This window comes from Polypterus senegalus, chromosome 5 (genome assembly GCF_016835505.1).
Source record: "Polypterus senegalus isolate Bchr_013 chromosome 5, ASM1683550v1, whole genome shotgun sequence".
Lineage (NCBI taxonomy): Eukaryota > Metazoa > Chordata > Cladistia > Polypteriformes > Polypteridae > Polypterus > Polypterus senegalus.
The window spans coordinates 174,866,474-174,881,320 of NC_053158.1; the positions used below are offsets into that span (position 1 = coordinate 174,866,474).

The 14,847-nt window shown below is 41.0% G+C and overlaps 1 protein-coding gene across 1 annotated transcript in view; it reads left to right on the forward strand.

Annotated features, from left to right (window-relative positions):
- Nucleotides 1-13,488, forward strand: part of wdr48a (WD repeat domain 48a) — a 55,614-nt gene extending 42,126 nt beyond the window's left edge. Inside the window, exons 14-19 of the mRNA XM_039753638.1 lie at nt 2,043-2,138; nt 3,574-3,679; nt 4,325-4,412; nt 8,359-8,435; nt 11,582-11,774; nt 11,878-13,488. Of these exons, the coding sequence (XP_039609572.1) occupies nt 2,043-2,138; nt 3,574-3,679; nt 4,325-4,412; nt 8,359-8,435; nt 11,582-11,774; nt 11,878-11,973 (656 nt within the window). The 3' untranslated portion in view covers nt 11,974-13,488. The remainder of the gene's footprint in view (nt 1-2,042; nt 2,139-3,573; nt 3,680-4,324; nt 4,413-8,358; nt 8,436-11,581; nt 11,775-11,877) is intronic.
- The last annotated feature ends 1,359 nt before the right edge of the window (nt 13,489-14,847 follow it).

Genomic DNA, 14,847 nt, shown 5'->3' on the forward strand with positions numbered 1-14,847 from the left:
TTGTAGCAAGTAGGCTGGAGAACATTCATACAGTCTGAGTATGAGCCAAATTATTTCTTTTTGTTATATGTTTTACTGTGTGAGTTTTGGTTTTGGTCACACATTGTGACAACTTTTTCCCTCTTTTGGCTTTTATGTAATCTATTCCAAATCAACTTTTTATTAACACTAATAACAGACCTGCTTTTGGAGTCTTGTCTTGCTGAAGCTTTTTTGAGACCTGAACCTCTGTTGCTGAGCAAGGATCAGCTTTAATGATTTATTTTTTTCTTCAGTTTAGGCCAGTATTGGGCAGCGTTGGCCCTGGAGGGCTGCAGTGGCTGCAGGTTTTTGTTTCAAGCCAGTTTCTAAATGAGAACTCAATTATTGCTGATGAAGCACTTATTGCTCAAGTGATCAGTGATCAAGTGTCAGGTCCAAGAAGCTTGTAGCGATTAAAAACTAGAATGACGTTTACGACGGTCTGCTTTAATGATAAAGTGATGATAAAGTGATACATGTGACAGAAAGCCTCTATGCTGATCCTATGGGATGGATGCTTCGATGTGGTGAAGCAAAATGCCGACATACAGATGCATTCGTGGTGCTTTTATATTCAAGCATTGCATATTACCGATCGTAATGACACGATACATTTTAAAAGTCTCACATACCATCTTTTGTGCCGTCTATTTTTTATTTTTTTTACTTTACCTGCTGTCGGGTCCAAGAAGCTCGTAGGGATTAAAAACTGGGATGACGTTTACTATGGTCTGCTTTAATAATAAAGTAAACTACGAGGTTAAAGTGGACATTTCGAGATTAAAGCCGAAATTTTTCACTTTAATCACAAAATACACGTTTTCACCGTGTCTTTTATTTTTTTTCTCAGTGGCTCAAATACAGCGCTATACATTATGTTGCCGATGTGAAGTTGAAAAAAAAAAAAAGACGGCACAAAAGATGGTATGTGAGACTTTTAAAATGTATCGTGTCATTACGATCGGGAATATGCGACGCTTGAATATAAAAGCACCACGAATGCATCTGTATGTTGGCATTTGCTTCACCACATCGAAGCATCCATCCCGTAGGATCGGCATAGAGGCTTTCTGTCACATGTATCACTTTATCATCACTTTATCATTAAAGCAGACCATCGTAAACGTCATCCCAGTTTTTAATCGCTACGAGCTTCTTGGACCTGACAGCAGCGGAAAGCAGCAATAGATCGCCACACAGAACAAATTAAATGTATGATATTCCAACTCTCTGCACATTTAGAATCTTTAGATTTATACTTGATATCACTTTCATGATGAAATGCATTAAAGTGTGTAAGTTACATTTTACATATAATTTTGTTTAAATAATGAATACTGTTAATTACACTCATGGGGGTGTCACGGTGGTGGAGCGATAGCACTGCTGTCTCACAGGGAGTTATGTTGCTGGTATTTCCTGCTTGTATTCCACACTGTGCTCCGGTTTCCTTCCAAAGATATGCAGATTTGGGGATCTGGTGCCGCCAAAATGACGCTAGTGTATGTGTGTGCTTGTATTCACCTTGCGATGAGCTGAGGCCTCGTCAAGGGACTGTTTCTCACTCGTGCCCAATGCTTGCTGGAATGGACACATCCCTGAATTGATGGATTTAATCAATAAACATCCTTTTCAGAGATATTGCGGTAAGGTGTAATCAGAATTTAATAGAAGTTCTAGGCAATTCACAACACAGAGAAGCCGAACATGTTCTCACCGTGATAATATCTCGCACTGCCACCTGGTGGATTCCTCCAGATTTACGTAAAGTACGCGCGCAAGTATGAACACTACAACGCTTGCGTAGCAGGAGCGTCCGCTGCAGCATGCGTCGCGTCGCGTGAAGTGTAACTCTGGCCTTATTTTTAGCACAGTAGCCTATTGTAGAATCATGCAATACAATGTCAATTACTGTGACACCATTTAATAGAGCAATGCTTTGTCAGAAACAATAAGTTTTATATAAACAATAGGTTTATAGATAAACATAACTTTTCCCTTTTTTGTTTTTCCTTTCTTAGTAAACCTTGGAGGTCTTCTACTTCAGGCTTTGTTAGAATACTGGCCTCGAACGCACATCAACCCAATGGATGAAGAAGAGAATGAAATGAATCATGGTATGTGAGGGATGGAGCCATATGTTTTGTAACCTATATGCATGATTTACACTGCCGGTCAGAGGTTTTAGAACACCTCAGCTTTTTCAGTTTGTATGTAAATGCATGCAGTTTAATGTCTTAATATTTCATGAAATCAAGGCATAGAGCAACGAAGGTTGCCGGTTCGAATCCCCGTCACCGCCAAAAGAGATCCTACTCTGCTGGGCCCTTAACCTGCAATTGCGCCAGGGGCGCTGTACAATGGCTGACCCTGCACTCTGACTCCAAGGGGTATGCGAAAACTAACAAATTCCTAATACAAAAAATTGTATAAGGTGAAATAAAGAACAAAAAAAAGTCAAGGAATCAATAAGTGTACAAAATTTTATTCAAATTTTTGATTCATCAAAGTAGCCACTTTTTTCTGATATAACAGCCAAACTGTGGTATCCCATTAGAATGCCAGTCACTTTGTGCAAATCACCAACTCTGCCTCCAGCAAAAGAACCCCAGACCATCGCAGTTCCTCCTCCATGTTTGACAGCTGGTGTTGCACACTGTTAAACCATCTTTTCACCAACTCGACAGCATACAAACACGCTGCATGATGAACCGATGATTTCAAATTTTGATGCATCAGTTCATAAGACTTTCTTCCAGACTGCAGTAATCCACAGCCGGTATTTCAAGGCCCTATTTTGTCCTTTAATGAATGTGTTTTTTTCTGCCACTCACCCTGTCAAACCTGCAGCACAAAGTCTCCTCTTCACAGTAGAAACGCAGACTTGCTTTTTTTTGACCTGCACTGTTAAGCTGTTTGAAGCTGTTGTGCTGTGAGGCACCTGTCATCATGCAGGCTGGTGAGCCTCAGAAACTTGTCTTCTGATTGGGTCTGCCAGATTTCTTCCTTCCAGTTGCCTTTGGATTGTGTAGGATGCCACACTTACTGACACTTGGATTTTTTAAAAATTTTTTTTGCAGTTTTTCTAAATGAAATGTCTATACTTCTAAGGGTCGTAATGCTCTGTCTCATTTAATTTGTTAGTTGCCATTTTCTTGCCACTATCACTGGAATTTACATCTTTCTAGGGTGCAGAGGTTGTAGTAACACGGTCTGTCCCATTTAAAACAGACAGAGGGTTTTTAAATAATCAACAGACGTTGGGACACATGCAGATTGTTCATTTACTTAGGTTGTGACCTGTTATTTTCTTCCCTGAAGAAGGTCCATTTGTAATATTCTGATATTTCTGTTTTTTAGCTTTTGCTAACCTAAACTTTAAATTTAAACCTCTAGTATTTCACTGCTTTTCATTGTTTTAGGTCATGTATTGCATTTCAAATGATTAAATTTGAAGAAAAACCAAGGTGTTCTAAAACCTTTGACTGGTAGTATAAATGTAAAAATAATGGCAGGTGGTGACAGCAGATTCTCTCTTTGTGAATGTTTCAGTAAATGGCGAACAAGAAAACAGAGTTCAGAAGGGAAATGGGTATTTTCAGGTGCCACCTCACACTCCTGTCATATTTGGTGAAGCAGGAGGAAGAACTCTCTTTAGGTAAGTATGAACAGGAACTCAGAAAAATGCCCTTAATTGTGGCCATTACTGTGTTTATAAGTTACTTCACATGAGCGGCATCAGATAAAGTAGTTTGTTACTGCCCAATGTCAGTCTTAGCAATACTGTACAATTAGTTAATTTGCTCTTGTTTTACAGTTTAATTCAGTAGCATTAATTATTCTTTGCAACATAGTTTAAGCGTAAAAAATGCATCCCCCTATATTCTGAAGCACAATGGAGTACGATATAAATGGGTGGCCTGGTCTTTAGACTACCCATTAATAGAAGAGATGAAACTGGACATAAGATGGTTTGGAGTGTTTAATTTACAAGAGCTAAAATCAGAAAGAAATTCAGTTAAATTCAAAACAGGAATAATTTAAAGGCAGTGTATAGTCATCAAACCTTGTACAGTATGATTTAATAACCATTTATCTACCCACTCAAAATGTAATAATGTGGGGGAAGTGGGGAGAATAATGAGTATATACACCTTAAAGGGAAAAGGCACTTGACTGAATCTTCTGATTTATATGCTTCTCAATACCTTGTGATGGTGCAATAGTTTAGAATCAGCATTTTTTAGAATTCTTTTTTTAATTGAATCTTGTGTATGTTTGTTTTTCCTTTACTTTTTATTAGATTATTGTGTCGAGATTCAGGGGGAGAGACAGAATCTATGCTTCTCAACGAGACTGTTCCACAATGGGTAATTGACATCACTGTGGATGTAAGTTTAATAAATGATCTTGGTGTAACTAACATATGTTGCACCAGTACTCATTGGATTGATTCATAACTCATGAAATTAAATTTTTCTGTTTTATGAGCTATTTACTATATGGGTATGCCTTAAATTAAATAGACAAGTAGCAGTAAACAGTATACTGATTTAAAAGAATTTGTGAAAGCAAAGAGCATAAGTTTTTGAATTATGTGTTGAATGGGGAAGGAGAGAGGATGTTCTTTGTACTTAAGATAAAGTAAAATGTAGTTGGTGCAGGTTGCGTAATAAATGTGTCAACAATTTCATATCTGACATGAATGCCAATTGCTAAATTTAAGTATCATGTTAGTTGTAAGACACAGCTCTCCTGAATTTTAGTAGGTTGGTATGAGAGTATTATGTTATTTGTGAGAATGACTTAGCTGTTGGCTTACAAACAATTAAGTTATACAAAGTTAGGCAGCAGGATCAGTTACCAGAAATGTTTAGAACTGCCAACTTATGGAGATGAATGGCTGACAGGTCTGGGCAACTGTATTGTGAGGAGGACCTCAGTAGATTGTAAAGGACATGCACTTACTTTAGTATGCAAAGAAAAGTGAACCATTCAGCTGTGGGGTCTTATTTAGTAAATGAGATGTTGAGAAAGTTTCAGAGAAAAACCCAGAATATACATGACCTTTGTGAAAAGCCAATGCTGGTGACCATGCTGGATTGCAAATCTGGAGAAAGCATTTGAGGTTTTACTGTGGGAGGCAGTAAGTAAAGTTAGGGTGTGGCGTGGTCTCTGTATGTATGGATGTTGACTTTGATATCATTTTATGAAGTATAAACCGTGATCTAAGACAGTTCCTTGCTTCATGCTCCTCAAAGCAGTGGGAGTGAATGCTTGTGAAATCAACCACTTCTGTCCTTTCTTTAGTTTGACTAATAGATTTTTTTTTTTGTATTTGTATTGCTGACTTTTGTGTGGTAAGTAGTAAAAAAGTCAAATTTAAATACAGGCAGTCCCCGGGTTACGTACGAGATAGGGACTATAGGTTTGTATTTAAGTTGAATTTGTACGTGATTCGGAACAGGTACATTATTTTAATAAATGCTATTGTTGACCGACTGTAACCAAGTGCTCTGCCAATGAATGATGGAGTTTCACCTTTCTCTGACCTTTTTATTATTTCTACTTTATTTTCAATGGTGATGGTTTTTCTCTTCTTTACAATATCACCAGCACTTGTATCAGATTTGTGTTTCAGAGACATTTTTGATGGGTGAAGATAGGTTAAGATGAGCTCTTCTGCACAGCGCTCACACGCTATTAAAGCAGGAAGGCACCCGTCGTCAACACGTCTGATGTACTGACAAGAAACAACTTCCTGGTATGTGCGTAACAGTACAAGCAGGCTTACTATTGAGAATGACTGGGGATGGTGAGGGGGGGTTCATCACTCTCTCACCACACAGTCACCTCCACTACAGTATGCTGCCTGCAGCGTCCACCCACCGAGAACGAACACGGTGCGGCCAAAGGCGGGTAGTGAATCGCCCAACCCCAGTTCAACAGGCAGCCATCCGAGGCACACTACAATGCTACCCCTGCCGCCCCGTTCACCCTCAGTGGCCTCCGTTCAGCCACAACCGGGTCACCGCTTGCAGTATTACCAGCCGTGTGTGCTGGGTGAGCAGTGAAACACACCCCTCCGCTCCATCTAGCCTCCGTCCAGTCAGGAGCAGTAGCTGCGGCGGCATAGTGGGCGGGCAGTGAACCATCGTCCTGCACACGAGCGACAGGTCCAGTGACTATGGACAAAGGGTCACTGCTTGCCGACAGGAGCTTCCCAAGGGACACTACACTGCACAAGCAGCAAAATCGCCCCCCTCCAGCCACCACTTGCGGCATCCCCAGGCTGAAGATGACAGAGTGGCAGTTACTGAGGCGCATGCGTCGCAGCTGCGGCCTCGTTCGTAAGTCGTAGGTCGGATGTCCGTAACCTGTACACTTAATGTGAAAAAAATTAAAAACTATACTTTTTTCCCATAATCTTTCATATACAGTTGTGCCTTGTACTTCGAACTTAATTCATTTCAGGAGGCCATTTGATCTGTGAATTGTTGGGAATCTGAATCAATTTACCCCATTAGAAATAATGAAAAGTAAATTAATCCATTCCCAGACCCTAAACAATACCCATTTTGATAAACTTTTACAGCAAATACATAGAATTTAAAGTAAAAATAAATCAATTAAATGCCCAAAATAATAAATTAAAACAATAAATAAGATACGTAAATACTGTCTTAATAAAGTGAAAATTGCATATACTGTACATTCATGCTTCGTGGTAAGTTCCTTTTTCACGTCAATTGTTGATACTACAACCTTCCTATCAGGCTTTGTTGCTTTTACACTCTTCTTGTATTCTATGGTTAATAGATAGGGTTTATATATATATATATATATATATATATATATATATATATATATATATATATATATATATATATATATATATATAGAGGTGTGGCAGAAAAGTAATGAGACTGGCAACACTGCAAGCGATCTGGCAATGCTGCGCTGTTGTCCTTGATAGAGCACGTGTATCAGTACCCTCCCATAGCTCAGTGCGAGTTTCAACTCCTTCCATTAACTACGTAATTTTTGTGACTGCTATTAGCGAAGTTGTGTTTTTGGTTGTGCGTCACGCAAAATGGAACAGCGGAATTTGGAGCAACGTTGTGCCATTAAACGGCAAGTGTGACGTTTGAAAAGTTAAAACAGGCCTATGGGGAACATTCTTTATCCCGAGCTCAAGTTTTTCGCTGGCACAAATCATTTTTGGAAGGCAGAAAACACGTTGAAGATGAACACTGTTCAGGGAGGACTTCAACTTCGAAAACCAATGAAAACATCGAACGTGTGAACACCCTTGTGAGATCAGACCGTCGTTTAACATTAAGAATGTTGAGTGAACAATTAAATTTGAGCATATTTACCGTTCATCAAATTTTGACTGAACATTTGCACATGCGAAAGGTCTGTGCCAAAATGGTGCAGAAAAACTGCCCTCTCCATAACAGAATTTTTGACCTTAAAAGGCATTCCTGTGGTTCCCCAGCCCCCTTATTCACCTGACCTCAGTCCGTGTGACTTTTCCCTTTTTCCTAAACTGAAAAATGTCCTCAAAGGGCGTCATTTCGGGACTTTAGAAAACATCCAAAAGAGTGTAACGGACATGCTGAAGACCACACCGGTTGAAGACTTCCAGCGCTGCTACCAACAGTGAGAACAACGTCTCCATCGGTGTGTCGCTGCCCAAGGGAACTACTTTGAAGGGGATAACATTGATGTTAGAAAAAAATAAAAACTTTGGTAAATAAAAAATCTGTCTCATTACTTTTCTGCCACACCTTTAGTTATAATATATAACTAAACATATCAAAAATAAAGAGAAAAAAGCAGTGAAAATGCACAAGTGTAATGCAAGAGATGCTTTCACAGCGAGAGCAAGAGACGATTTGGGCGCACAACAAATGGCGTTTACACTCACTACATAAACGCCATCTGTTGCTGCATTTTTTTTCACTGTGTTTGCAGTTCTAACATAGAAGCACCGTTCTAACTCCAGATCAGATTGCTGTCAAATTTAGTGTTCGAAGTTAGAATTGTTCAAAGTACGAGGCACTTGCAAAAGTAATCCACCAGCTTGAAAGTCATCACATGTCGCTTGGGCGCTAAATTTTGATGGGTAACCTCTTTACACAGTGACTGGGTTTTGTGATACACCTTCTACTTCAGATAAAATACTTACTGGAGGAATCTGGATATGTAGTTTATAATCTTTGAAATCGAGAGAATGGCGATGATTGAATACTTCGGTAAGGTGCAGTATATATTGGGAGTTTTTTTAAAGGTTTAAGTTTTTAAATAGAAATGCTTTATGTTTTCTTTCAGAAAAATATGCCTAAATTCAACAAAATTCCTTTCTACCTCCAACCTCATTCGTCTTCAGGAGCAAAAACACTAAAGAAGTAAGCTTAAGATATCTGTTTTAATGTTTGAGCCCTTGTATGTTTTGTTTTGTTATTATTATTGTAAATATATTTGGCTAACACCTTACAGGGTGACATAAAACTAAAATATGAATGCAGAAAAAAAATGCCTCACGTCAATTGATACGGTTTTATTTTCTGCCTTTTTCCATTGTTTTCACCACTGGACAGATTAGTCTTACAATGTGGAGATAATATGTGATTTAGAAATGGTGGACTAAGCTGTCGAGTCTTTTTTTATAAACTATAAATCTTTTTAAAATTCATCCATCCTTGGCATGCAAAAGTGCAATTACAGTGTTCCTAGCAGACTGTAATATAATGGAGTTAGTGAAGAACTGTGTCAGCATGCATCTGCAAAGGGAGAAGGTAAAAGGTGATCACCATTCTGAAAAGAAAGAAGGCAAGAGACACAACACTTGAGCCGTGTCACCCGCACACCCAGGGTAGGCTACACAGCCGTCAGGTGTGTCTCTGCTGTCTTTTCAGAGTGGAGATATCCTTGTACCTTTTTTGATTGTGATATAATGCAGGCTATGAGCAAATGGGCTGTCTGCTCATGGAGTTCAGAGTTTAACCCTCACAACGCCTTCAAGTGCCGACTCAGTGCTGTGCCTTTCGATTGTGTTCATTGGAATTACTTTGGAAAGCTTTAAATCACTTCAGTTTTTTGTTTTTTTTTCGGTCCAGCATGTCCTGACTTAAAACCCCACATATTCTCATCAACTCATTAGCACTGTTAATTCTAAAGTATGCCATTCTGCCCAGGGTTTATTTTAACAAGAATAATGTACCACATCTGCTCTATATTGATTAAAAAGGCAAGAATGGATCTCTGTGCAGTGAACTTTCTTTATCTAACATTGCCATGCCTAACATACAACTCATTGGTAGTAAAGCACTAGAACTGTCTGATTCATTGCAGATTGTCTGGCTGTCTATATTACCAAAAGTATTGGGACGCCTTCCTTTACACACACATGAAATTTATTGACATTGCATTCTTAATACATAGGCTTTAATATGGAGTTGGCCCACCTTTTGCAGCTATAACAGCTTCAGCTCTTCTGGGAATGGCTTCCCACAAGGTTTAGGAGTGTGTCTATGGGAATTGTTTGACCATTCTTCCAGGAGAACATTTGTTAGGTCAGGCACTGTGTTCGTTCTATCGGGTTGAGGTCAGGACTTTGTGTAGGCCAGTCAAGTTCTTCCACACCAAACTCGCTCATCCATTTCTTTATATACCTTGCTTTGTGCACTGGTGCTCAGTTATGGTGGAACAGGCAGGGGCCATCCCCAAATTCTTCCCACCAAGTTGGGAAGCATGAAATTGTCCAAAATGGCTTTGTATGCTGAAGCAGTAACAGTTCCTTTCACGGGAACTAAGGGGCCAAGCCCAACCCCTGAAAAACAACCCCACACCATAAACTCACCAAACTTTACACTTGGCACGATACAGTCAGGCAACTACCGTTCTCCTGGCAATTGCCAAACCCAGACTCGTCCATTGGATTGCCAGACAGAAAATCATGATTCGTCACTCCAGACGACATGTCTCCACTGCTCTATAGTCCACTGGCTGTGGGCTTTACACCACTGCATCCGACACTTTGCATTGCCCTTGGTGATGTAAGGCTTGGATGCAGCTGCTTGGCCATGGAAACCCATTCCATGAAGCTCTCTACACACTGTTCTTGAGTTTTCGGAGGTCTGTAGCTATTGACTCTGCAGAAAGTTGGCGATTTCTGCACACCTCAACATGCGCTGCCCCTTCTCTGTGATTGTACGTGGCCTGCCACTTCGTGGCTGAGTTGCTGTTGTTCCCATTTGCTTCCACTTTGTTATAATACCACTTACCAGTTGACTGTGGAATATTTAGTAGCAAGGAAATTTCACGAATGGACTTATTGCACAAGTGGCATCCTATACCACGTACCACGTATCCTGTACCACGCTTGAATTCACTGAGCTCTTCAGTGCAACCCATTCTTTCACAGATGTTTGTAGAAGCCGTCTGCCTGCCGAGGTGCTTGAGTTTATATACCTGTGGCTGTGGAATTGATTGCAACGCCTGAAGGCAATGATTTGGAGGGGCGTCTCAATACTTTTGGCAGTTTCTATCTGTCTATCTGTCTATCTATCTATCTATCTATCTATCTATCTATCTATCTATCTATCTATCTATCTATCTATCTATCTGTCTGTCTGTCTGTCTGTCTGTCTGTCTGTCTGTCTGTCTGTCTGTCTGTCACGTCACAAGGATTCATTAAATAGAACAGGTTAAATTCAGGGTGTGATTTCAAACATAAAGGACAAGTAACTAAAGCCACTTTTCCACTGCATTGTACGGCACGACATGGTTCAGTACAGCTCACTTTTGCGGGGCTTTCCACTGGGAACAATACCTGGTACCTGGTCCTTTTTTTAGTACCACCTCAGCCGAGGTTCCAAGCGTGCCGAACCGTTACCAAAATGTGACGTGTAAACTCTGCTGGTCACCGATTGGCCGGAGAAAATTGTCATTACTGCGTCACTGGCTATTCTTTTCTTTAAAGGTACAGACACGCGGAAGTTTCGAAAGTTCTCCAGCCACTGAGTGTTTGTAAAACCGGGAACAATCACATCCCACCACTCTGAAGCACGGTTAAATGTCCAAACAGATGGTCTGTTGCGGCGACTTTTTTGCAAAATGTGGAAGATCTATAATATACAGAATCAGCATTTTAATGTTATACTGGCAGTTAAGTTCATTTTATGCTTTGCAACAGTGATAAAAGTTAGCTAGTGATGTGCTTTTTTTAGAGCTAAAGTGTTGTCGTTGTCTGCGAGTTGTTGTAAAAGTTCCACGGTGTCACGGCAGTAGAGGCGGCACAACTATAACGACACGTGAATAATCCCGCCCACTCTAAAGCGGTACTAAACTGCAGTCGAAACGCAAACCGAGCCGAAATGAGCCGAACCAAGGTGAGCTGTACTGAACCATGCTGTGCCGTACTATGCAGTGGAAAAACGGCTATAGTGACTGTCCTACAGAGGAGCAGTTCTTTGCAAGCTTAAAGAGACCCTGGTGCCCCAGATGATGTGTCTTGTGGTGTTTTTTATCTCGTGTGTTTTGTGCCTTACAGGGACAGACTCTCCGCCAGTGACATGCTCCAGGTGAGGAAGGTGATGGAGCACGTATATGAGAAGATCATAAACTTGGACAATGAGTCACAGACAACAAGTTCCTCCAACAATGAGAAACCTGGAGAGCAGGAGAAGGAGGAGGACATTGCAGTTTTGGCAGAGGAAAAAATTGAGTTGTTGTGCCAGGACCAGGTGTGTAGTCTCTTCTATTCAATTCTCTGCTCACAGAGGTGTTAAAGTCCCATTGCAGTGCTGACTGACAGAGTTGCATGAATGCAATTGTTTTGTCTTTTAGGTACTGGATCCAAATATGGACCTGCGGACTGTAAAGCATTTCATCTGGAAGAGTGGTGGTGACTTGACACTTCATTATAGACAAAAGTCAACGTGAATAGTTTGAAGACGCTCTGACCCCATGAGACATTCATCAGTCACCCCCCAGCCTGTACGTTTCCAGACGTAGACGCCCCATTAAACCCCGATTAAATATGCCCTTCGGCAAATGGCTCTTGCCCTGTCCAGATGAGATCCTCTGTGTGGTTCCTTTCCCACCATCCAGTGGGCTGAATCAGAATGCAAAAAGAAAAAACAAAATTAAGGGAGGGCCTAAGATGTAACTGGGGCACAGACCGTGGGGAGTTCAGGTTTTGTGCTGTGTTACGCAGATGGATTTTCAAATATCTATATGAAGTTATGGACCGTCTATTTTTTGCTTTTTATTTTTATTTACAATGCGTTTGATTTTTTTTTTTTTTTTTTGGTGTGTGTGTTTCTTTTCTCCCCCCACCTTTTTTTTGTTTTTTTTTTAGGCATGTGTTTTTTGTGAGTCCCCATGCCGGATGTTTTGTACTCATCAGTGCTCACTTTGTGATGTGATCGTAAATTGCACGCAACTCTCTTTTTCAGTACATTCCAGACACGAGGCGTTTGTTTCCAGTGATGTGTGGCAACAGCAGAGACCAAGAGGTAAACATTAGAAGTACCACTTGTAGCAGCGCGTTGTTTTCATTTTTGATTCCACTTTATCATTCTTTAAGCCATTCTGATTTGTTGTCTTTCAGTTCTTTATTTTCTGTGACATGTATATGGCTTAAATTCTGACAGGGCGGGCGTAAGCAGATTAAGTAAAGCTCTTTTTTTTTTTTTTTGTTTATTTGTTATGACAATTTTAGATTCAGTTATAATTATTGCACATTTTCCGTTTTGAGGCCATAGTAATTTTTGTTGTGTATTTTTATGCTCTTTTGTAAATTGCCAGAACTTCAGAGGCCACAGGTTGCGGAAGCGATGTTCCATTTTCATTTTAGCTTTTCATTTTGTAGCATTTCTGGATTGTGTTTTTTCACATTTTTTCATTCAAACCAAACGGTACTGTATGCCAGTTCTAAACACATGAAGTTCTTTACAGAAGAGGTGCTCCCTTATGTTTTGTACATTTCTGTTACTATGACCTCAGGATGCTGCCCTCACCTACCGTGACTCGTTCTCACTGCTCGGACCTTACCTTCAACACAACATGGGTTTGGCAGGCATCTTAAGAATGACTTGCAGGAGACCACCCTCCTCGCTTTTTTTTTGTTCTCAAGCAGTGCAACTTTATTGTGCTTGGCAAATAAAACACAAATCAAAAGACAATGGAAATTTGACTGCACAGTAATGTAGTCAGTGGAAAAGCTCTGGCATATTTTCCACAGTGGAGGACAAAACGAAACTGCTATGACATTAATCTGAAATGAGACAAATCTCTAGAGTTAGTTGTACAAGCTGTATATGAGATCCAGGGGGAACATGTAAAGCTGCCATATCCAAAATTCCTGTACTATTTAAGTTCCCCTTATTGACTGTAACTATATCTGTAGTATATTTTGGTTTACTATATACTAAATAAATTGAACAATAAACATGACGTGTGCCATTATTGTCGTTCCTAGTTTACTGCAGTTGACACCGAGTTCGCACAGTACGAGTCATAAGGCCGTGGTTTACATGTTAACAGCGTCTCCAAGTGACTGCGTTCAGGCGTTTCATTGTTAACAGGTTCATAAACTGCAGCTCACGGCCATGCAGTCTCCATTGACTGGGTCGTGCTGAAGAGCTTGGTGACTGACTCTATAAACGTGGCACTGTCGTAGGATAGAAGTCAGCACGTGAAATTTTTGCTCCGCTAGATCTGCGCTGGACACCTTCAAGTACTGTTATTGTCAAGTGGAAGCAGCGAAGAGCAACAACAGCTCAGCCATGAAGTGGTAGACCACGCAAACTCTCAGGGTGGCACATAGCCGTGCCAAAGCGCGCAGCACTCACAGCAGAGTTTCAAACTGGCCCTGAAGCAACATCAGCACGAGAACTCTTGTGTCAGAAGCTTCATGAAATGGTTGTCCATGTCTGAGCAGCTGCTCACGAGCCTAAGATCACCATGCCAAGCGATGACTGGAGTGGGTAAAGCACATGGCCATTGGACTCTGGAGCAGTGGATACGTGTTCTCTGGAGTGATGAATCGCGCTTCACTGTCTGGCAGTCTGATGGATGAGTCTGCATTTGATTAATGCCAGGAGAATGTGACCATCCAGACTGCAGAGTGCCAACTGTAAAGTTTGGTGGTAGTGGAATGTTGGCCTGGCGGTGTTTTACAGGGTCTGGACTGGGCCCCTTCGTTCCAGTGAAAGGTCCTGTTAACGCTACAGCATACAAATACATTTCAGGCCACCTTGTGCGTCCACCTTTGTGGCCAGTGTTTGTGGAAGGCCATTTTACATTCCAGTATGACCGAGCCTCTGTGCACAAAGCCACGTCCATTAAGACATGGTGGAACACGAGCGGCCTGCACAGAGCTGTGACCACAACCCCACTGAACACTTTTGGGGATGTCTCAGCCAACATCAGTACCTGACTTCACAAATGACACACTCCAACATGTGGAAAGACGAGTGGAGGCTGAACTAGCCACACACTCCATATTGATGCCCATGGTTTTGGAGTGAGATGTCCACGTAGAATAATTGAGGCGCTGTCGTTCAGTAAGTGATTCACAGCTGAATTACTAAATGTTGCATCCATCCATCCATCCAGCTCCTAACTACAGGGTCATGGGGATCTGCTGGTGCCAATCCCAGCCAACACGGTGCAAGGCAGGAAACAAACCCAGGGCAGGGCGCGCATGCACACACACACACACACACACACACACACACACACACACACACACTAGGGACAATTTAGAGTTGCCAATACACCTAACCTGCATCTCTTTGGACTGTGGGAGGA